Genomic DNA, 26,197 nt, shown 5'->3' with positions numbered 1-26,197 from the left:
GCGTTTCATTTGAGTTTCATCATCGGGCAGAATGTGATTCAATTCCCAGGTCCACGTAAGAGCTTAGGGAATAGTCTGTGAGGATGTGATCAATTCTTTTCACATAGGGACAGCAAGTGCCCTGTACATAACCTCACTCGTGCAGGTTTTATGTTTCAGCAATCTTTGCTAGGGCCCGATTGAGGGTTACCTACTCTTTCTGAGTGAGTTCAAAGCCTGCTGGGAAGTCTTCTTTTGATGCCGGAAGATTTTCATTGTTGTCTTTGACTGATTCATTTTACCAACGCAGACAGAAGGATGCTGATATTGTTTTTGTCTGAGGCCTGTGACAGTGGCAAAACTCCTGTGGGATGGTAATAGCTGCACCTTTTGATGTATAAATCCATCTGCTTGTCAGGCTATCCCTTCACTATTGTCTCTCGATGAATCGTCCTGTAGGCTTTGTTGAGCTCGATGTCGCCCTTTGCAACATGAGCAAGTAGTATCAATGCTAAACAAAGGTCTCAATTTCGCCACAACTATCAAGCGAATTCTATACTTAGATATGATAACTTCAATAGAGGAGGCAGCCTTGAATAAACCCAAAACACAAGTAGATGAACTAAGGTGAAAAGTGAGACAAGCACTCGAGAATTCAAAGCCTCCAAAACCAAAACTCTCAATGAAAGAAGTATTGGCCATCAAGTCCCTGCACAATGACAGTGATCTCATAATACTACCAGCAGACAAAGGCAATGCTACAGTGTTAATGGATAGAGCAGAATATTCAAAGAAATGGACGGATTTAATAGAATCTGGTGGCTATTGTTGTAAGGTGAAAAAGAATCCAACCTTGAAAATGGAAAGGAAGCTGTCACAGGTCCTCAGTAAGAACAAGGACCTTATACCATGTGCAAAATACAGACAGACAGTACAGCATTACACCAAGCTACCATACCTATATGGCCTCCCTAAGATCCATTAAGGCCATTGTCAGTGCTCGTGGTGCAGCATGTCATCTGTTGAGCCGATTCCTGGTAGATATAATCATCTCAATCATCGGCAAATCTCCCTCAGACGTCAAGAACACCGCTTACTTTGTGGAAATAATAAACAATGCTCCCATTCAATCCAACCAAATGGTGAGTCTAGATGTAGTGAGCCTGTTCACAAAAGTACCCACTGATGAGACTCTGACAGCAGTACGGGATAAATGAACTTCTGATGTCTCACTGAAAGAACGCACTTGCATCCTAATTGACAATATAATGGAGATGTTGACCTTCTGTGTAGAAACTACATACTTTGTGATGGGATCTGATATTTATCGAGAGGAAGAAGGTCTAGCGATGGGATCACCATTGTCCCCAGTACTGGCCAATGCATACATGGAATACTTTGAGGAAATGGCATTAGGATCAACGCCACTAAAGCCAACAATGTGGTTACGATATCTAGATGACACATTCAGGAAGACGTTCAAACATTACTAGACCATGTGAACTCGATTGGGCAACTATACAGTTCACGATGGAAAAAGAAAATAACAACAAATAATCGTTCCTAAATGCACTGGTCAGAGGTTTATGTCATCTGCATACCAAAAGCCAACTTTCACTGGACAGTACCTAAACTTCAACTTCCATCATCCATATAATGTAAAGGAAGCAATTTTCTGTTGCTTACAACGCCAAGCAAAAGCAATATGTAGTAACAGCACTGCATATCAAGAGGAGATGAGCAGTGTAAGAGAAACCCTCCACCGAAACAACAATCCAGAGAGCATGACATCAGCTCCAAGAAATCTTGACCAGACATAAAACGACACTATTCAGAAACTCACCACAGTTTGTATACCATATATGATGGGCTTGTCTGAAAAACTTCAATGAATATGTAATCCATATGACATCAGGACAATATTCTGGAGTGATTCAACTCTCCGGGAACAGCTTGTGAGAATCAGGCCCCCTATAGAAAAACTCATGACTAAGAACTATGTATATGAACTCCCATGTAAATGTGGAAAACTATATAAAGGTAAGACGTGTCACTCATTAAAAGTACGGTTAGGAGAACATCGAAAAGCTATAGTATGTGGAGAGATTGAAAAATCAGGTATAGCTGATCATATCTGGAAGGAAAAGGGAAACCATCTACCATCGTGTAAAAATCATAGACAGAGAAGAACGGTAGAGAGTAAGAAGCAGCACAGATGCTGGGAGACAACCAATTACTAAGTAGACCTAGAATTCAATACGATATGGGAACCTTTAATTATAAATAATAGATAATATATACACATTAGTAAGTATAAACATTATTATATAGATAGATATACGTTGATATATAGTAATAAATAGTGATATTTACAAATAAAAATAAAAGTAGGTTTAAGGCTCCTAATATTCGTACCAGGATTATCTGCGAGGACCAGTCGTACAGTTGTTAGAGTACTTGCAAAAAATCAATTGTAAAAAGTGATATTCTTCTGAAGTTTGAAGATTCAATCACCAGTGTGAGCGACCGAAAAATACAATTGTGAATTACTTACTTCATGGCTGACGGAACAAGAGCATGCTACCCCCGTAAACTAAATAAAGAGTTCCGCTTGAAATTCTGGCCAAATTCCCGAGTTCAAAAAGATACACCTGAAGAAGGTCGGAGGTTACATCAACCAAAAGATTGTGAAAATTATGCTCAAGATTTGTATAATGTCCAAAAAGTCACTGGAGGGTTTGAATTTAAATAGATTCTATATTTTTGATAATATCTTTCTGTAATTTTAGCACAATCTGACTAAGACATTAGAAAATAAAAAAAAAAAAATGCAAAATTCAAACAATTTTTATTGATGAAAAATAGTCTTTCAAATGTTGCCCATTTTCAGCTTTGCATATTTGTGCTTTGCAAAAACATTATTCATGACAGATTGCAGAATCTCTGGATGACGATTTAACTCCCTTATTTCGTTTCTGATGTTTTCCTCCAATTCTTGCAAGATTTGGGGTTTGTTAACATAATGTTTCGACTGTGTTGTGACTTGGGTTATCTCTTACATGAAAACGTCGTCGATAAGCTCTTTGAGTCAAAACAAATGGCCCCTGATTTTGGTAAAACAAGTGCACAACTTGCATACATTGTTCAATGCTATACTTATTTATAATTTATTCTCAAATTATTATCTGTAAAATATCTGAAGTAGAGAAAAAAAATAATGATTAATGGTAAAATGACAAAGATTTTTAACACTTGAGTTACTTTTTGGAAACAGTGTATTGGTTCAAAGCTTCATTTATCATTGCTGCTAGTGATGATAAAATAAATATTTATTGATTTTAAACTACGAGCAAAACTAAAATATTTAATTCTGAATTTTTGAGATGCGGTATGATTGTTTTATTATTTGGATTAATCGGACTATTGTTCTCTGCTCGTGTCTGTCTGTCGTGCGGGCTGAGAAGGAAAAAATGAAAAGATTCAAGATGTAGGCCGTCGGCCCAGAGTGAAAATTCTTAATTTTAATGAGATGTAAAAGGGGTGGGCATGATTTTTGGATATAATATGTATAAAATCATAAGAAACATGGAAAAAAATTTCACAAGCAAGATTATGGTGCATTAATAAATAATTTTAATTTTAATGCACAAAAAAATGCTAACTGTTAAGTTGCCTTCGTACAAAAAAGTAGCCATTCAGAATACTTCTTTTATTTACTCCTTACAATCTACCAATCACAATCATCGTAGTGCGAGTTAAAAATTCAATATGGCTGCCTCCAGTGAAGAAGAAATGTTTGTAAACAAAGACAAAAAAGAGTGCGTTATGTGCATATTTCCAACTAAAACATTGAATGTTAGATCTTTTTCAGTGAAGACATGGACGCGCTTTTTAGAATATGTTAAAAAATGGAAAGGTTTACATGGACCACAAGCAGAAATTGCGAAAAACTTTGACTTAAGCTGTGATTCAACTGAAATACCACCTCGTGTTGGGTTTCACCAAACTTGTTATGCACGTTTCACGGATTATCAGAAAATTGAAAGAATTCAGAAAAAACTAGAAAAGAATACTGATAACGTTTTCGAAGGTAAGTTTAAGCTTTTAATAATTTTTATTTTTATTGATACGTATTTGGAAAGAGACAATTTTTCTTATACTCCCTCTATTCACTTAGGCAAGTACGTGTGAACTGAACAGCATGAAAAATTTTATGGTAGGAAAAAATGGATTTAGAGTAACATTTCGTATATAAATTTAATGGAAAATCATCCTCCATTTCCTGGAGACTATTGTTAATTTTTTTTTACCATTAACCCTAAGTCTGAGTGCCAAGATTGTAATTTACCCCCTCCTCTCCCAATAAAAAAACGCACAGAATTTATCTTCACTAGAAAAAAGGTCAACACCTCTAAATTCTAAAATATATTTATTCAATTTAATTGATTTTTAATTTTTTTTTTTTTTTTTTTTTTTTTGTAAACTTCTAAGTTGTACAATCTTTTTTCTTCTCGGGGGAGGGAGCGATTTAAATGAGGGTGTTAATCTACATTAATATCTTTTCAAACAATTGAATATGTACATAAAAGTTGGCATCTGTTTTAGAAAATTTCACTTGTAAAGAAAACAAAAATAAAAACTAGAGTTTATTTCTATTTACTTGCCTCCCCCACGAGAACATAGATACAAAACAGGGTTTTATTGTGGGTAAAATTTAGTTCACCAAAAATGTATTCTGATTGGAACAAAAATTACAATTGCCTCAGTTTAGAAAGATTTCTCCTTCACAAATCTGAAACAAAAGATAACCTGTATTATCAGAATAAAGGGTACACTTTGCTCTTAGCCAAATGCTGTTACTATTTAACAGTTTTCATAATTTCAATAATTTTAGCTATTGGTTTTAATCTGGAAATGTTTCATTTCTTTTATGATTCTAAATATAGATACAACTGTCTATGGTACCATTTCTTGATTCTAGCACTTCCACAATCAGTCACTTGACAATCTATTCCATTAACCTTTATCCTCGTGTGGCTTTTAGCCTTGATAAGTGGTAACTCACTAGTAAAATAAAGTGCATTGCATATTGAATTTACCTACCAATTCCAATGATAAATATATTGCATGATTTTGTAAACATCCCTTGGTCCGATTAATAAGGAGTCACCAGACGATTTAATTGTAGAATGTAAATTAATAACATACAATTTTTTCACAGAAGTTTTATCAGCACTATACAAAAAAAATCTTAAATTTTTAATGAAATGTTTTGGATTTATGAAATAATGATTGGATATTTTTAATTTGAACTTTTCCATATACTTTGTTATTTCAAATGCATATTAAACTCCTAAATATATTTATTTTTACAGGGTCCCCATCTCAAGAAAACATTGATGCGACTACTGCCGAAAATGATGATCCACCAGCTAAAAAAAGACGGGTTCTTCGTTCCAATTTTGATCGACCATCTTTGCCAGCTAGATCAGAGCATATTTTACCAGATGTTTGCATACTATGCCAAAAAGTAAAAACTATAGTGTGCAAAGGCAAGGGGCGAATCAGAATTTGAAAATTTCTGTGGGCAGCGTCTACAAACGGGAGAAGTTGATTTTTTTGCCCCGATGAAAAGAATGAATTTAAAAACATTCTCCAGTATGTCTAAAAAATCAAATCATCATGTCCACGGAAAGGATATCACTTTGGAAGCAGATAGAAATCTCCTAGCAAGATTGGTTGTGATTGGTAGAATCCGGAACATTAATCTTCAAGAATTACTGTCATATTCCTTAGGTCCATTACCATTGTCCCTTGCAAATTCACATGGATCGTTGGTTAAAACTAATAAAGCAAACTTACTTCATGCTTTAGAAAGCCATGCTAACAATCCTATTGTTGAGAACCCTATAGTAGGTGGCATATATATAGTGGATGGTATGTCGCTGATACACCAATTAAATTTGAACAAATTACAAGGAGAGAAAACATTTCTTAATCTTGCTCTTGTTATTTTGAAAAGTTTAGTGAACAGGGCAAAATCGAATCATTCTAAAGAAATTCATTTTGTTACTGATACATACCAGCAGATCTCTATAAAAAATATCGAGAGGGATAAAAGAGCTGCTACTAGCTCTCAGATAAGAATCCATGGTCAGCTCCTTCCTCAGCAATGGAAGAAATTTCTTTCAAATGGAGAGAATAAAAAGTCCTTAATAGAATTCTTGGATGAAACATGGTCTAATGTTTCAACATCAGAGCTTAGAGGAGTGAAGGTATTCTTGGCGCATAACAAGAAATGTCATTCCTTCTCACCTGGAAAAGAGGCAAGTGATATTGTCATCCGGTTAGAAGAGACAAAACTTTGTAGCTCACAAGAAGAAGCTGATACACGGATTTATTTGCATGCTTCTTTTGCAGCCAACACTAGTACGGATGTAATCATTATGAGTCCTGATACCGATGTGTTTGTAATTGGAGTTTCTTTACAAAATCTTATTCCCGCACATTTATACTTCCACACAGGAAGAGGAACAAATTTGCGAACAATAGACATCAAGATGATAAAAGACAACATTGGAGAGTCTGTCAGTCAAGCCTTGATTGGTCTACATTGTTTTACAGGATGTGATAGTGTCAGTTCATTTTACGGAAAGGGCAAAAAGAAAGCACTTAGTTTATTACTGAGAGAGAATGAGTTTTGTTACGCATTCAGTGATCTTGGTAATGAATTTTATGTGAAACCAGACACAGCAAAATCATTGGAAATGTTTGTTTGCAGGTTGTATGGCCAACAAAATGTCACAAGTGTTAATGAAGCCAGATACAACATGTTTAGATTCCAAAGAAAATTGGAAATCACAATGCCTCCAAATCAAGATGCCCTGAGTGAACACATCAAGCGAGCTAACTATCAAGCAGGTACGTTTTATAAATATTTAATTTCCAATTATATGTAAAAATTAAATATATGGAGTTTCATTGTTATTTGCTTATTAGAAAGGATGAAAATTATTCAATATTAATGTTAATTTCTTTCTTTTTTCAGGTGTCTATAAAAGGAGCCTCCATGCAAATCCTGATATACCATCCCCTGATTGTCATGGATGGAAGATAGAAAATGGAGATTTAGTAATCCATTGGATGAATCTTCTTCCTGCTCCAGACAGTTTAATGGATTTAATTAACTGCTCTGCCAAATGTAAAAAAAGTCATTGTAAAGACGTTAACATTTGTACATGTCTCCAAAACAGGGTCCCATGCACAGATATGTGCAAGTGTGCAAGAGATTCTTGTTATAAAATTAGTAAAAACATTGGACATGATGATGATGACACTGATGATGGTGATGACGACGACGATGATGATGAAGTGGCATAAGCAGTGATCAGTTTTAAATAAAAGCATATATGATCTTATTTACTAACATGTTGTTTGTTTAACTTTCATTAAAAATGCCTTTTTGTCCTTTAAATCTGTGTTATTATTCATAGATTCAAAAAAATACTTTTTAATGAAAATTGACAAACATTGTATATTTTACCAAGTTGATGTGTATAAAAAATGACACAAAATCGCAGCTCTACCTCAGGTTTAAACGACCTTGTTACATACAAAATATAGCAATAGATTTGTATGACTAATAATATTGGTAGACTATAGGTGTCTCTACATGAGAAATATCAAAATGTAAATCTATTTCTTTAGTTATCCACAGAAAAGATTGAAATTGTTTCAAATAAGATATTTGAAAAAAGCTTTTTTAGAAAAATATTCCCTATTTTGAAGCATAGTAAATATATTAAGTCCAATATTTATGTATTAAATGATGAAGAAATAAATTGGGAATAAAATGTGCTAAACTAGATGTCTGTATTGTTATCGGTTTGTGTGCTACTAAGGTTTAAGCAAGTCATAATGTTCTATTTGATGATTGTCGGCCATCTTTAAATATGGCCGCTGTTTTCATTAATGCGCAACATTTGTGCTTGTGAAAAAAAATATGATGTTCAGGAGTCTATTGGCATTCATTTGACACCATTTTTTCTTCCACCCCCAACCGAGGTCACAGAATCAAAAATCTAGAGGGATTTTGACCTTTGGGCCCATAGCCTAATGGGGACAGTGGTCTTTTAATGTCCACGATCTCAAACAGTTCTCGAAAAATTGCGTCTCACATGTGATTTTGAGGTTCGCCCAGGTAATATAAAAGCAGGTTGCTAGGGGAGGGGGACTGGGAAGAAGCGTTCTGTATAGAGTGAACATTGTCAGACTTTTCCGAACTTGTTTACATTGGACTTGAAGGCAACGATATTGTAGTCGGTCAAGAAGCAAACCAGCAGAACAGTGTTCCATAGGCGGGCAGTTCTTAGAAAGAAGTGTTCAGACCTGTGTAGAGTGAACATCATCGTGTGACTCAGACTTTTCCGATTCATTTTCATATTGAGTATTATCTGCGCAACGTTTCGATCAATCTAATCTCCGACATTTTTCAGGTGCAAACATGGCGACTTTTACGCCTGAAGAAGGTCGGAAGTTGCATCGACCAAGATGTTGTGCAGATAACACTCAAGATAAAATTAATAGATCACCCTCACAAGCGTATTGGCACATTAGTGAAAACATATGTGTTTTCAGAATGTGTGAGAGAATATATAATTATTTCCACAGCGAAATAACATCGCAGCTCACAAGAGCCATGAAAGCCAACAAGCCGGAAGTCTAAGACTCGAGTATCGTCTTCATTTGGGCTAATCAGTTAGACACATCCAAACTCAGGAATCGAAACCCGAGGCAAGCACTCTACCAACTGAGTAAACTGTTGGATTTTGTTGTGGTTTGCTTGATCTATGATAGTTAATAAGACTTTCTTGTGTGCGGCGCACTTGCTCAGTTGGTAGAGTGCTTGTCCTGCGTGTAAGAGGCACGGGTTTTGAATCCTGAGTTCGGATGTGTCTAACTGATGAGCCCAAATGAGGGCGAAACTCGAGTCTTGAACTTCCGGTTTGTTGGCTTTCATGGCTTTCCTGAGCTGTGATGTTATCTGGCTGTGGAAATAATTATATGCATGTGTGTTTTTACGGTAATCTAAATATTATCCCTATAGCTAAATATTTAGAGATATTAAATGAATTGAAATTCGGATATTGTATCGGAATAGAGGATTTAGAACAGTTTCGGGAATTGTATCAGAGTCAGGAAAACTATTGGAATCGCCCCATCACTAATATCAAGACCCATATTATTAGTGTGTCATAAATAGGGAAATGGAGGAAAGCAGTCGTTTTGAATGAAAAATATCAAACATGATTAGCGAACACAAACTATTTATATGCTTATAAATGTGTAGATGATTGAAACATATTTCGTATGACAGAATTATTCGAGTTTGCGTTTAGAAAATTAAATGTTCTCGTTTGTAGAATGTTCAAAGTGAGAAGACCGGATTGGCCCCTTTAAGAAATGTGTCTATATATGTTTGCTTTCTCTCAATAGGAATATACGTATGGCAGTGCGTGTAAGTTTAGTAGGCACTGTAGACAATGTGATAGAGTGTTCATGCATGCATGTGAGTGACTTCAGTAGGCGGGATGTGTATATGTTGGACTTTGTTGATATGTAAGTTGATAATAGTTCCCCTGGCCTGGAAGAGCAGGGGAAACTGAGGGTCATGGCATGTTCGCTGGCTGTCTTGGGCTTACTAGGTCTGTTTGTCTGTGTATAATTTTGTTTTTATATCTAGCAGTTGGGTCTGCGAGTGAATTTACTTTTTTGGACAAAAAAATGATTTTGTGTGAGAACGTATTGAACGGCACTTGCTGTGGCCATTTTTTTTTTTTGCCTTTTTGGTAAATTCTCGCCTGGCGCTCCTTTTTGCATGAAAAATATATTTACTTTTTTAAAAAAGTTTGCTTTTGGGACGTGGTTTGTCTGTTTTCACTCACGTTGTTGGTGTTGTATTTTCAATAACAAAAGAAGTTCTTTATGTATATGTGGAATGTGGTCTCTAGGTACCTCCACGGCGATGTTTAAAACGTTAGTATTACACATATTAATAGTGACGTCATCATTTCGTGTGTTTGTGTTAATTTCTATGGATAAGCGTTCGTGTTATAATTGTTAATGGAGTGACGTTTTTTTCCTATGGATAAAAAATAATATAAAACTTACCTTTTGTAAAACAAATACATTTTTATTAACGAACTACACAGACTAGAGTTAATAAAATAAAATTAATTTTAACGTATTCTGTTGACACATGTATTTAAAAATAATGTTCCTTAAAAGCCTCCGTACATTTTTGAAAAAAAGCGCCAAATATAAGGGTCACCCTCTATCAATTTAAATAATAAAAGCAAAACGAATTTTTTAAGGTTGATTTTGGATTTACAATTTTTATTATCTCAATAGTCTTATATTCTCTTATAGGAATACATTTTTTTTATTATTGGAAACCTGTTATTAAAAAAATCCATTTAAACTTCATATCGCATAATATTTGAATTTAATATCATTTAAAGCTTTTTAAAAATAATTATTTTTTAGAATTGTTTTTTTTTTGTTGTAATTCGAATAATTATATTAGCGAGAAAAAAAAATTATCAAGAAAAAGTATTTTTTTAAAAACATAATATTGAATTTATGTCCAATTTTATTTACAACTTTGAGGTAAGTGAAATAAATAACAGAATTTTATATGTACATAAAAATTAATATTTTTTAATTATTTGATCTTTTCGGCTTTAAAAAATGTTGAAACTTTTATCAACCAACATTTACTTTGTTTGGTTTTCGGACCATGCAATATAGGGGGGGTAGAACACGTAAAACAATATATATTTCCTCTAATATATTTAACGAAACCTACTTTTAATATGTAAGTTTATTTAATAATGAATAAATATCGAAAAATTCAAGAAAATATGACTATTATTTGATTTTTACTAGATTTTTAAAACATGGGTGTGTGAACGATTTAAAAAACGTCACGACATAGGAACGTTGTTTTAAAGCGTCGATAATGTAAACACGATTTTTGTCTCGCATTTTCATTATTTCTGTATGCTGCAAACATTTTAAAAAATATTAGCAGTTTATTTGAAGCTTCTTTTAAATGGTAAAAAAGTTAGGATGATAATATTAAATTAATTACAATTACATCGTGTTACATATAGGGTGTGTTAAAACTGTGGCGCGCGTTGGGGGTGGTCTCTCTTTTCATTTTTATCGTTGCTAATTTTCATGTTCCGTTTAATGGTTGGTATACAAATAAGCTTCAATAATAAGCGAGTAAAACAAGGAGACGTTCGCTGAGAATTTCAAGATTTTATTTTGGAGAGAACTGACTTAGGAGAGAAAGAGACTAATGTTCTCTTAGCTAATTATTTAGTTATTTGTCAGCTTTCTAACTTAACTGAAATCAGTGACGCATGGGCAGAGACATCGAAGTAATATTTCACACTTTGGTCTTCAAATCTGTCTACATTATTGACAATGTCTCATCCCAAAGCTTCCACGGAGAAATTGATTTGAAAACCTTTGTTTCTCTCAGCTAGAAAAACGTGACGTCATTCGTCATCTTACTCTGCTTTGTTTACGGCATTTAACTTGGACCTTACGTGTCAGATATATTTGACTCGACTCTAGGAACGATTCCGCTTTGCAGATTTGGGTTATCATGAATTCATTGTGACCCTTATTAAAATACACACTAGCTAACTTAATCGCTACCGACATAGGGTTGATTGTTACATATTATGATATGTAACAATCATAGACACTGCAGTGTTAGTTAATATGTAATGGATTTGAAATTGGCTTAATCCATTCCATACTTCATATTGGTATCCATTGCACAACTCAAAGTTACTTCCTGTATGAGAGAGAGAGAGAGAGAGAGAGAGAGAGAGAGAGAGAGAGAGAGAGAGAGAGTAGAAAGAGTGGAAAAGAGGAGCAGAAATAGATAGAAAAAGACAAAAGGAGAAATAGGGAGAGAGACAGAAGGAGAGAGGAGAGAGAACGATGGAGAGTGAGCGATAGATAGATAGATAGATAGATAGATAAAGACAGAATGAAAAATAAAGAGAGATAGAAGGAAAAAGAGGAGAAAAGGAGAAAGATGAAAGGAGAGAGAGAGAGGGAGAGAGAGAAAGAGGGAGAGAAAAAGCAAGAAAGAAAAAAGAAAGAGAGACATGAATAAACGAAGAAGGTAACTTACAGCTGGGAGTGCAAAAAAAGAAATTGCAAAGACAGAGAAGCAAGAAGCCACAATTCTTCCCATCCATGTCTGCGGAACGGTGTCGCCATATCCGATGGTTGTCACTGTTATCTGCGAAAAGGCAAAAAGGAAAAAAAAATTGGTTGCTAAAAATTTTCACCTTTGGTCAATATCAATTAAGAAAAAAAGATGGGTCAACATATACAAGACATCTAAGATTTGACAGAAGTCGTGGATTGGCATAATAAAAAAAGTGGAGACATTTTGAGCAAACACTCCTATCAATTAAACAAATTCATGTAGTGGGTTGCTATAGCTAAGAAAATATAACAAAGCGCCCGTGAATTTATTTTATTATTTTGCAAGAACCAAGGAGGAACCTAACGTTTTTTCAATATCTACAATATCTACCTTCTATAGTTTAGACTATTCTTTTGCGTCGACTTATTTATGCGAAAGTGCTTTAACTAACACCCAAACAAAACATTGACGGAATTTGAAAGTGTCGAAACCGTGCTAAACCACGGCCATCGTAAGAGATGGCCTATCAGCTGAAAAATGACGCCAACGCCGAGGTCATAGCAAGCAAGATATGTGGAACAACACTTAGACGGTCGATAATGAGCAGAAATTATTCCAGAAAGCGTTAGAAAACTTGAAAATTGGATTTAAAAAAGATAAACAAAGAACACGAATTAATACTGAAACTCATCCAATATTAATAAAAAAAGAATTGAAAGCGGGAAACGTTGTTAGTTTATGCATTAAAAGTAATTGAACATTTGTTGTATTATGGATTTTAAAGATTAGATTACGCTCTTTATTTACTTATAAATTACATTTAAAAAGAAAAGGAAGGAACACGATTTGATTTGTAATGAAACTGATGTTTATTCAATATAAATAAATAAAAATTATGCGTGTGAAGCAGAAGACAATCAAATGTTGCAAAATATGAAATATGAATTAAGCAATAAACAAATATTAAAATTAAACAATTTTCTTTTGAATGAAAACGAACAACAAATACTTTTTAGTCAAAGTGAACAACAATATTTAAAAAAAATCAAAACTGAAAAATCGAACGATAAGTTAATAAAAATTAGATTCAAAGAAATAATTTTAATATAAACAAAGTTACAAATGCAGAAATATTTCAAACATTAAATATTAAAACATTATAAAAGTCTGTTGTAGAATTTAATTAAAAGTTTGAATTTTACTTTTTCTGATATATTTTTTTTTTTACTAATATTGTCATTCGCTTTGCGACAAGAATTGTTTATAAGGGAATTCGATGACAGAAAATGGTAAGATAGAAAAATAATTAATAAACTTTTTGTTTTGTTGACAAAAACGTCGTAAACAATTTGTTAAAGTTTAACCTATTTCATAAAGTATTGCGCAGTAACAATAGTTAAACTAAAAGAAAAATCATTTTTCTTGTTTAGAATTATTTAATCAAGAAATTCAAGTTTTACGATGTCGCTTTTATTAAATTGTTGGCGAATGTACAGAATATTTACAACACACACCTAATTTCATTGTTTTTTTTTTTTAAATACGTTCTAAAAATTGTACTACTAACAAAGAGATAAACATTTGAAATAACGCGTTTTTTGTTTTTAATTTTTTAGTTTCAAACTCAATCTGCTGCATGGTGATGGTGTGAAATTTTTTATCGCATTTATCCACGTGTAATTTAATTCCTTGTCTTTCGGAAATGATAAAACAGTAACTTTCGGTCTCTTTTCGTATTTCCTTTGCAATTCGGGGCAATGCATCGTGCAGCCATATTAAAAATTTAAACAATATAAATTATATATATATATATATATATATATATATATATATATATATATATATATATATATATATATATATATATATACTGTGTAAGCAAAATCAGGACATTCAAAAAAGGTGTTGATGGCAACAAAAAGTGTATTTGATTTTACGTTACAATTGTTTCCATGCCCGGTCGAAAATTTCAAACATTATATCATTTGAAAATTTTCAAAAACCAGTATTTCTTCAGACTTTATGAATAAAAGCATTCTTGAAAATAGAACATTGTTTGAATAGAAAGAAAAAGAAAGCAAAATTCCCTTAACGGAAAAAAAAACATGTGAGAAACATTTACTCTTGGGGTAACCTTCACTGAAGGCCCATTTAAATATTAATATATCACCTAATTTTCGTATCCTTATTTAAGAACAAAGTCATAAGAAGTTTCCACCAAAAAACCCTTAGCCATTTAAAATTTTGTTTATATATCCCATTCGTTGAGTTCCTAAATTAGATTTCACTATTTCTTTATTTCACATAATTAATTTTTTTATGAAGAATTTTTTAATTTTTATTTCTATATTTATAATATGGCCATAACAACCTTGCATTAACGTTACGGTTAATTTTAGTTTCGTATTAGTGGCAAGTAATGTTTACAATTTATCGTTATTTTAGTACTTAGATTTAAGACCATTTAAGGTTTAATGTTTAATTGAATATGAGAATAAAGAAAAGACTGCATTACATATATAAATCCTTATACAACATTTAGAGTAAAGGATTCTAATCTATTTATCATTATTTAATGTTGTAAAATTCATTATCATTCTAATTAAATATGTTTTCATATCATTACTGAAAAAACAATTACGAAGGGAGATAATCCAATTATATTGTTAATTGCTAATAGTTAATTCTGTTGGAAAAGAGTCAATTTTATTTCCCATAACAGCTAAAGGGAGATAATTCAGGCAGTTTGATGTTTTCGGTCTAGTCATTATGAGAAAGCATCTATGATTTAATAATTAATTTAATCAAACAGATCCAGAACGTGCTACGGTTACTTATTTAACAAATTAAATATATAAATTATCTTTTTAATCTTAAAAATTGTTTTTTTTACCCATGGGTTTAACCCACATCTGTTATTAATCCACTGACAACTTAGGTTGCTCATGTCTTCAAAGCCAGAATTATAATCCGTGTGTTGTATTCTTGGGTATCTAAACAAAATGGTATATATCCTCTAATTATTATTCTGACAGCAAAACCACCCAATAGCTACAAATGTGTTTCACTCCGACGAGAAGATGTCTACCCCTGCATTTATGGGTAAAAACATTTAGAAAAAAGAATAAAGCAAGCAAATAAATAAACCAGCATGGATTCTACACACTTAAGATGTCAGATAACAAAATCAATTAAATTAATTTCCAGTTCCCAAATTGCTAATTTAATTTTTTTTAATAATAATTGCTAGTTTATTGTTAAGTTGTTTTATTGGTTTGAAGAGGGTATCACTTATTTCACCATCAATACTGCTACAACTGAATACAAAAATGCTCACCGTTATGGAAAAAATTTCATTCTTAGATCACCATCAATATATATATATATATATATATATATATACATATATATATATATATATATATATATATATATATATATATATATATATATATATACATCCCGTTAAGCTGTATGACACGTAATCAGATTTCATAGGACTAAGGTTCATAACGTCATAAATTACGTTAGTTAATTGGCCATCTATTACGATAGTCGTAGCTAAATCCAGTTTTGACGAAGTTAGAGCCTATATTTGATCTTTTATGCAAAAATCAAAAAATAAAAACAAAATAAAAAAATAATACAAGCACATCAAAATCATATTGATTGATATGAAATGATATAATCTTAATAATGATAAATGATTTTAACTACTATTATCTTATTATCACCCCTTACCTTTATTAACATTTGCATATTTCAATCGTACTTTTTGGCGAATTATTTTATAAATAAAGATTTATAAAAGAACCCACCAAAAAGCGCGATGGAAATATGCAAAGTTAATAACAATATGTATTTTTCAATAATCAAAAAAGACTTCCATTTACTCTCAAGAGACAAACCAGACGTTAAAAATAAACATAAGCTTATGTTTATTTTATTATTATTTCTTCGGAAAATAAACAACAGCTAAGAATTAAATAAAATATTTTACTATTAGATTATGACGATAATGAAGATGGCGCTCTTAGGAATAAATGTAATGTAATATTACGGAATAATGTATCTGTAATGGAGTTCTATAGTTATATAAGGTAATGGCTAATAGCGTAAACATAACATTTTTTTATCTCTCATCTGTTAACGTAAACCTGCGATATTTTGGTCTAGAGGGGAAAAATTGTGCCTCTTTTATTATATACAAGATTATTATTATTATTATTATTATTATTATTATTATTATTATTATTATTATTATTGTGGTTGTTGCTATACAACTTTCAAAGCTTCGCGTAGTAAGTAAAAAAGCTATGATGAGAAATGGGAGTGAAGGTGAGGGGAGTGGACAGGGATGGGAGACGAGTAACATATATATATATATTTATACACACACACACACACACACACACACACACACACACACACACACACACACACACACACACACACACACACATATATATATATATATATATATATATATATAAACAAATCCACATTGTCAACCCTGACCCCACAAGGCAAACAGCATATATGCTACATCTGCCCCGTGAACATATATCATGGAATAAAAATAAGAAAGAAAACAATTCTATTCTGGTGACATTTATCAATTATTTCTGACAGAATTTCATAAATTTTCACGCAAAATATCAACTTATGACGTTAACGGTTGAATCTGATCATACGTACTCTGATTTTACCTGCATTTTTTATCGGCTTTTATTTCCATTTATCTTTTTATGTTGTTTTAATGTTTGCTTTTTAACACATGAAGCGTAATTTTTGTCGTTGAAATCTTTAAACGCACGGAAGAAATCTTGTTAAGGTTTATTGTGACAGGAGTAATAAAACTGTTACAATATAAGGAAATAATCATAGAAATACATATATTTGCTTCTCATTGAATGTCGTACCTGTATAGAGCAATTTCGGAAGTAAACCTTAAGTAGTAGAACTCAATATGTTGGAAAAGAAGAAAAAATAAGTTAAAAAAACAATGAAAAGATGAAGCCAAATCTCATTATAAATTTAGTTCGACCATAGATTGCTCATTTGAAAATGCCTTATTGCATATAGGATTCAATAAATTTATGAGGAAATCTGCCTAAATTTTTGGTTGTCTTTTTTCTTTTTACTTATATATTAGTGATGGGACGATTCCAATATTTTCCAGATTTCGATACAATTACCGATTTCGTATTAAATTCCCGATTCCGATACATTTACTAATTCCGATTCTTTATAAATCTCTAAATATTTAGCTATAAAGTTGTTATTTTGTCTCGATTACTATAGAAACACATGTTAAATATGCACATGTTTTCTCAAACGTAAAAACACATTTTAGTTTTACTGGTAGTTTAAAACCAATAAATATTTATTATTTTATTACTACCAACAGTGGAAGAGTTTTTTTAGACAAAATCAAATAACAACAAAAAAAAAAAATACTACATAGGAATCGTTTTGGCATCAAAACTAGACACGATTTTTTTCCGATTCCAATACCCACAAAAGTTCCAATTTTTCTAATCTCGATTAATCGTCCTAACACTAGTAAACAGACAGACTGGTAGTTTAAAATTAATAAATATTTATTATTTTATTATTGCTACCAGCAGTAGAAGATTTTGTTTTAAACAAAATCAAATAAAAAATATAATTAAAGGAATCGTTTTTGGTATCAGAAAAGAGGAACAAATTTTTACGCTTCTGATACCAATTTTAATACTCCCAAAGATTTCGATTTTTCCCTTTCCCGATTCTGATTCCAAAATCCGTAAAATTTTATGTAAATATTTTCAGGATTTACTTTAGTAGTGCTCGATATGTAAGTAGAGTTAGGTAGTAAGTTTTGAAAATATGTATGACAATTAAGCTACACAGAATATTCCGCGTTTCATCCTCATAAGGATTTATCAGGCTAGTGCACAGAATTAATATTGCTAAGTGTTATATATATATATATATATATATATATATATATATATATATATATATATATATATCGAGAGATAGACAGAAAGATGAAACAGGAATAAACTATATGATATGTCAATCAACGTTTCGTCTTTATTGTAAAATTTTTTTTATGGATTAAGAAGTCTTACACTAAAGAAGAAATGTTGAGGGCCTATAACTTGGTTTTTCTCTATTCATCACTCTATCTCGTCGTAATACTATTTCCATTATTCTCATCTCCCCCTCTCTCTCTCTCTCTCTCTCTCTCTCTCTCTCTCTGTCTCTCACACACACATATATCGTTGTAATATTATTTTTATTATCCTCATCACATACATACATACATACATACATACATACATACATACATACATACATACATATGTACGTACGTGCGTGTTATGGTGTGATGGAGATCTATCCTTTTTCATTACTTTTCTAGAAACTATAACCAAAGACGGAGCAGTCTCAGCGCAATGTTCCTGTCGTATATTATTCATACACACTCTTTAAATATACCTCCGTGTTGTCTTATTTATTGTCGGCTCTTCAAGGTCACAACATAGCTCGGACTTATCTTGCACACAAAATTGGCAATAAGAAGTTGGACTTACGTCGGGTACAATATAACCATTACTACAACTGATGTTGTTGGATTTTCGAAAAGACGTACTCGGAATCGTACTTGGAATCATTGTTAATTACATCAGTAAAAGTTAAAAGTTATACTGGATTTTAAACACAGAAAGTACACCAAGTCTGCGGAAGGACAATCTCTAACGTCAGAAAATAAGATTGAAAATATTGTTTCGTTCTTAAGGCAGATTTCAAGTCATTACCCAACACAAAATTTTAAAATCGTACTTTTTCAACCAGACAAAAACACAAAAATGGTCTGTCAATGTTTTTTTTGGTTGTTTATTATTTAACATAAATAAATTTAAACAAGCTTACTTATTTTTTTTCTCTTGGTAAGAATGGAGAAATTATCTTCCAGTCGGAAAAGTTACGACAGTATAAGAAATGCACAGAAATTTTGGTATCCAATTTTAAGAGACGAAAATGAATAAAGAAAAAGTACCTTATCTGATATTATTAAACACCAACAGAAAGGGATCGGTATATTCTGGGATAAATCTAGAAATATGTAATTAGGTATTTTTAAATAAGCTGGCCTTAGAATAATCTTTTTCCTCCATTAAAGCTAGCGAATATTAATTTGGGACTAAGCAGTGGGTAGTGGTAATCCTTTAGTGCATGGTTCAATTCTGCCAAGAAATCTGCACAAACACAGATTATAAATATCTTTGTATTGTCTAAAATATAAAGCAAACATAAATTCGTGTTCAGAGTACAATTATAGATAGTGCTCCAAATAGCATTTGGTGAAAATGTAAACAATTTAATCCCTATTCGGTAATTCGTATATATATATTTTTTCTGTTTCTGTTGAGTATGAAGAAACATTTTCTCTCTTTTTTTATTTACTCTAATTGTCTTTCTTGAAATTACTCTAATTTTTCTTTAAATTGCTGTTCTAGATGAAACTTTTCTATTTCGATTTTCTCTTGATATTCCATTTAATTTGTTTTTCTCAGAATTTATCTTTTAGTCGAAGTTGTTCCGAATACATAGAGGAAGGATATATGAACCCATACCTTTCTCAATGGTCTTAGTGAAAAGGTTGTAAAATTGTTAGAGGAAACTTGAACTGTGCATGCCTGATGGTATTTTTGGAATTTTCATGTTTGTTTTTTTAAATGAGTTGCACAACGAAGATGTGAGAGTCTAGTTTATCTTACTATGCAATACATAGTTGGAGGGCAGATATATTTTTTCAAGGGTTTTAGTGAAAGTAACTCGGAGGAAACTCGAAGCTTGGATGCTGAGTTTACAATCTTTGCCTTAACCACTACATCACACCACTCATCCATAATTAGTAGCTTTTTTTACAAGGGAGTCAACACTTAGCAAGGCCTGAAGGCCACTCGAGGATAAGTGTTAATGAATGTAAGGTGGTAGTGTTGCAATCGTTAATGGTATAAGTTCGGTAGAATTTGATTATTTAAGGAGACGGTTCAACAAGAACTTGTTTATATTGGACTTGAATGCTACCATATTGTATTCAGCCAGGAAGCAGGCTAGCAGAACAGTGTTCCACAAGAGAGCAGTTCTAGGAAATAAGTTTGTTCATGGAATCTGCGTTTAGATTTAGGCACAGATAGAGAGTGGGGGAAATTCTTGATAGCGGTTGGAGCTAATCGAGTGTTTTTAGTGAAAGTCCTGCAAGAAAGATTGGAGCTCAGACGAGCACTTGGTATGAAAATAATGATAGAGCAGAGACAGGCTCGCAACGTCTCTTCTGTGGGAAAGATGTTGCAGGGAAGAGAAAAGGGCATCACCTACTAGGTTTCAAAGCTGGTTTTGAACTCTACCAAGGCAAGTCTATACAAACAATTATTATTTTGTTGTTGTTGGTTTTTAATCTCATCAAATTCCGGTACCGAATAAAATGTGTCAAGTTTTAATGGAAAAACAAAAACAAAAAAACAAAACAAAAAAAAACAGGAAGCTAATCTCACGCATGCGCACGATACAATATGTACCTGCGAACAATGTCTTATCTTCACATATATCAACATTTATACAAGCATATGAAACAATGATGAATCTACATTTTTTTACGCATTCGTACAAATTGATAATCACACGAGTTTCCGATTGTTATCTTTTCGAAACTCATTAAGACAAAGCGAAATTCCATCTGTTCTCATGATGCATCTTTTGTATACAATGGGAATTACAAACAAACAAAAATGAATTCAGTCAAACGATGTGTCGATTCCAATCTGTGTGATAGTAACAAATGCTTTTTTTAAACTTAAGCATAACAGATGGGCCGATAGAAGGATGGAGTCTCTTCTAGAGATACGCCCGTGCATTTCTAAAATGTGATTTAAACGTATAACGGACTTTTGTATTAATCACAAATCCTGTCCTATAATGAAATATTGAAAAAAAAAAAGAAAGAAATCTTAACACACACACACACACACACACACACACACACACACACACACACACACACACGTATATATATATATATTAATGTTGGGTCGATTAATCGGAATCGGAATCGGAAAAATCGGAACATTTGAGGGTAGCGGAATCGAAAAATTTGGTATCTATTTTCCAATGCCAAAACGATTGTTTTAATTGTCTTTTTTATTTGATATTGTTCAAAGCAAAATCTTCCACTGCTGATAATAATGATAAAATAATAAATATTTACTGATTTTAAATTAATAGTAAAGCTAAAATCTATAGATCATTCCGAATAAGTGTAATTTTACGTTTAGGAAAATATCTGCATGTGTTTTTTTTTACAGAAATCGGGGAAAATGACAACTCTATAGTTAAATAATTAGAGATTTATAAAGAATCGGAATCGGTAATTGTATTGGAATCTGGAATTTAGTACAGAATCGGTAATTGTATCGGAATCGGGGAAAATTATTGGAATCGTCCCATCACTAACATATATATATATATATATATATATATATATATATATATATATATATATATAAAGCTGAAGGTCTCTGTGTGTGTCTGGTCACGAATAGGTTCTTATATGGTTGATTATTATAGAAAACTGATTACATATAATGATAGAAGATCTATCGAGACACAGGAATGGGTATGTTTGATCTGGCATAATGATGATTCATTAAAACTGTGGGGTCTGCGTACGCGTCTGGTCCACAAAGTATGGAAATAAAAAATTAAAAAAATACAAAAAAACGTTTATAAGTGTTTTTGATATAGATGTACATAATAATACTTTGAAAAGTATGTTTTAACGTAAATAGGGATGGTATAATGAAATTGTAGGGTCTGCGTTCGCGCCTGGCCTCCATAGAATGGAAATAGGCACAAACTTTGATAAAGACTTTTCATATCTATCTGCGTAAGTATACTTTGATAATTATGTTTCAGTTTGAAGAAATATAGTATAATAAAATTAAGGGGTGTTCGTTCGCGCCTAACCTCCATAGAATGGAAATATGTCACAAAGTTTAACAAGGTTTTTTAATATAGATCCACAGAATGTTGTGATAAGTGTTTCAGTGTGGACAGGTATGGTATAATAAATTATGGGGTTTATCTACTTTATTTTTACTTTCATCATATTTTGATTTGGTTTTGATACCCCCAAATTCGAAGCTATCTCTTTACAACCCTTCCTTTTCATAACCTATCATACTTTCATAAATCAGAGTCCATTTTCTGTAGGCTGTTTTTGAACCGAGTCAACGACGGGTACTTTTGCTAGTATATATATATATATATATATATATATATATATATATATATATATATATATATATATATAGAGAGAGAGAGAGAGAGAGAGAGAGAGAGATATAGAGAGAGAGAGTAGTGATGGAATGATTTCAATGTTTTTTTCTGATTCCGATACAATTACTGATTCTGAGACTTTTAAAATCTCTAAATATTTAGCTATAAAGTTATTGTTTTACATTTTTTTTGCAGATGACCTTCAGTAACCTATGCAACATGTGCATATATTTTCGCAAATGTGAAAAAATATACTATATAGATTTTAGTTTTACTAGCAATCAAAAATAAATAAATGTTTATGAGTTTATCATTACTGCAAGAAATTGAAAATAAGTTTTACACAAGTAAAAGAATCGTTTTCAGCATCGGAAAATAGGTGCACATTTTTTCCAATTCCAATATCCCCAAAAGTTTCGATTTTTCTGATTTCCGAATCTGATTTCGATTAATCGTTACCAAACGGCAAGAATTAGACTGTGCAATACTCTAGAAATGCTTTCATGACCAAAGAGCAACAGCTCTACTGGTATCCCATCAAAATCTAGTGCTATTTCAGTATGAATTTCCTTTATAATGCATTTTATCTTATCAAGGGTGGGATCCACCATCATTTCCTCAATAATATTGTGCTGGGGTAAACTTAAAATCAGTGTTTTATTTAGAACAGAGCGATTAGCAAACAGATCTGTAAAGTGCTTCTTCCATCGCACCATAACATCTTCTGTATCTTTGATTAAAGCAAATACATCTTTAGATTTTAAAGGAAATAAAGATGAAGATGTCTATATGCTTGTTTGATTTTTCTATACAAAGCTTTTACATCTTTACGATCAAGATCCTTTCCTATTTCAGTGGACAACTCATCTCCTTATTCTTCAACTGACGAAGCTTGCACTGCAGTTTACATTTTGCTTCCCCGAAAGCGCCCTCTACTTTTCGTGTGGGTGAATCAGAATAACTAAGAAGTTTATCGTGTGCTCTTTTCTTCATTTTAATAAGATTCAAGATAACAACATCATTTCCCTCAAACCAGTCTCTATGTTTGTTTTCTTTAAGACCCAGACATCCAACTCTAGTACTGTACACTTTTAATTTGAACTGATTCCGTTCCATCAAATATGTTATTGAATAAGTTCTTTAGAAACATCTATGCGTTTTGGCAGTTTAACATCACTAAGCCTGACCTTTTTTCCTCATTTGCATTTTGATCTTTACATGAATAAGTTTGTGGTCAATAACACACTCAGCACATCACCTTTTCAAATTGGATCAGCTATTGGTCGCGGCACTTTTTCAGTTGAGAAGATTTGTCTTATATGAGCACGACATGTTTTTATTTTTAATTACTTTGAAAGTGCCATAACATACAATTTATATATGTGTATGCATATGAGTAATACCTCAGGGAGATGAACGCTGCTACCTTTCACAGTTCCAGGTAATCCTTGGATAAAGTGTAGACCCTTGTTACCCTCTCTCTGATGTTTCAGAGGGTAACCATAGATCTATAAAAATCAGCTTGGAATCTGGCATGAGATACGCTTTTCTTGAAGACGGTAGACGGGTCTCTGAGTTTCTTTTGGTTGTCGTTCATTTCATGAGGCATCCATTTATCAAGGTTTTTGTATTTTCAATCTCTCTCAAGTGATTGGAAATCGTCGTATACGTTACGTCTAATTCAGAAGCAAGTTCTCGAACAGTTGTGCGTAGATTAGCTTCGACTAAGGCTCTTAATTGATAGTTGTTAACATCCGATAGCCAAGCAACCTTTTATGTTAGTAGCATGATATCCTTGCCTACAGTAGATACAGTTACCATTTATCTTGCTCCTGCTTGTAATGAATTATAACTGTTGAAGCTCATAGAGTGGTATATGTGTAGTACAAGCACGTATAATTGCCAATTTTTATGTACAGATATCTCTTCAAATGTACTGTGGCGGCGTATACAGACCTAACAAGTTGGAAGTATGCAATCTGAAATTCACACATGGGCGGCTTAAGGCTTATTTTAACATCGTTGCTAGTTTTATTGGTTGGTTGGTTGTTTTTGTTTTACGGCATATCAACCTTTTTCAGGTTATTTAATGCCAAATCCAAAGATTTCGAAGAAAAATTTTTTTAATAGAATATATTTGTTGTTTTCACGTCGGTTTCTATTTAACCTATAGTTGGGACCCTAACAGGTACTACCACTCCGGGTCAGAGTGAACCTGGGAGCAATGGCAGTTTAAGGATGGCTCCACACTCCCCAAAGCCCACAAGCTGGGGCCTCACCACTGGATATAGTTTAAGGTCATATCCAGGACCCCCATTGAGGGACTTTTACCCTCTGCAGGGGGGCAGTCGGCGTATTCTAATGTCCCACCGACAGGGCCATAGTTTTATTGGACAGGAGCTAGTTTGGGTGTATCTTTTTGCAACTGAGCAGCCCTTTTAAGGGATGCTGTTGCTTACTCAGTGCATGGGAAGGATCTGGAAAAAGTAATCTAAACATTGTCTGTTCAATCTGAACCTGCACATGCAGAGGGGATCATAATAAAAAGATTTATGATGAATATTGCAGCATGGAACATGAGAGAACTTCTTGATCTGGAGGTTTCTACTCTCTCTGGAGGGAAAACCACCATTGTGGCCAAGGAACTAGCAACGTGGACATTGCTGCTCTACCTGAAACTCCTTGTCTTAGTTAATAAGATCAAATAACTGGCTGGAGGCACATTCTTTTGAATGGGCAAGCCTGAAGACATCGAAAGGGAAGAAGGTGTAAATGTATATTTGCACAAATATTGTAAGTCACTTGAACACCCTTATGGGATTTGTGACCGCATCATGTGTCTGAGGCTGTCTTTACCACATGGTCGTTGTGCATCAGTTATTTCAGTGTATGTATTTATGTAGTAGTCAACATATCATCGTGACATTTCATCAAGAACTGAGAAAATGTCTTTCAAAAATACATAAGGATAATAAAATGCATCAGTTGGATGTGATCATGAAACCGGAAATGTCTTAGGGATGTGTGGACTTGGTAAAGTATTCTTCTCCTCCAGTTTTGCACAGAGCTTGAACAAACAGTATTTAACATATTCCACCAACAAAAACTTATTCACAAAGCAACATGGATACACCCTGGGTCCAAATATGGTCACATTCTGAACTATATCATCACACGAAGACATGATCTTCAAGATATACATAAACACATACTAAAACTGGACATTGTTGGTTTGAATATAGAAAATGATGTCTGTTAGAGATTTTGTGATTGTGACGCAAGGAAATTAATTAATTAAATGGATAGAAAGTGAAAGTGCTTGCTACCAACTTTTCTCTGAATACGCATTGGAGAAAATTATTTGATTGGGAATAAATGCAATAGTTTTTAAACGTGGATGAAATATACGCATAGTTTCACGAAACATGATTTAGGAAACGCTGTAAGAGATTAGAGGGAAAGATGTGTTGTGGAAGTGTTCGGTTTATTTCCTATTGAACATGTAGTTCCAAGGGAAAAATTAAGATTATTTTATATATATATATATATATATATATATATATATATATATATATGGTATATATATAGCATACATGTGTATATACATATATATGTATGATATATATATGTACATGTATGATATATATG

The 26,197-nt window shown here is 32.7% G+C and overlaps 2 protein-coding genes across 3 annotated transcripts in view; one reads left to right on the top strand and one right to left on the bottom strand.

The window, feature by feature from the left end:
- The window catches only part of LOC145248106 (potassium voltage-gated channel subfamily KQT member 1-like), a 760,452-nt gene that overhangs the window by 108,536 nt on the left and 625,719 nt on the right, over nucleotides 1-26,197 (bottom strand). For both annotated transcript variants that reach the window (XM_080109897.1, XM_080109898.1), the window contains exon 7: nucleotides 12,197-12,307. In XM_080109897.1, coding sequence (XP_079966023.1) covers nucleotides 12,197-12,307 — 111 coding nt within the window. The remainder of the gene's footprint in view (nucleotides 1-12,196; nucleotides 12,308-26,197) is intronic.
- On the top strand, nucleotides 3,494-7,405 carry LOC145248105 (uncharacterized). Its single transcript, XM_080109896.1, has 3 exons — nucleotides 3,494-4,069; nucleotides 5,355-6,900; nucleotides 7,028-7,405. The coding sequence occupies exons 2-3, from the start codon at nucleotides 5,607-5,609 to the stop codon at nucleotides 7,357-7,359; spliced, it is 1,626 nt and encodes a 541-aa protein (XP_079966022.1). The 5' UTR covers nucleotides 3,494-4,069; nucleotides 5,355-5,606; the 3' UTR covers nucleotides 7,360-7,405.

The sequence above is a fragment of the Euprymna scolopes genome, chromosome 26, assembly GCF_053919585.1.
Source record: "Euprymna scolopes isolate OS-2025 chromosome 26, ASM5391958v1, whole genome shotgun sequence".
In the NCBI taxonomy this organism is placed as follows: domain Eukaryota; kingdom Metazoa; phylum Mollusca; class Cephalopoda; order Sepiida; family Sepiolidae; genus Euprymna; species Euprymna scolopes.
The sequence above is the reverse complement of the archived record's forward strand: the minus strand, read 5'-3'. Positions and strand labels throughout refer to the sequence as shown.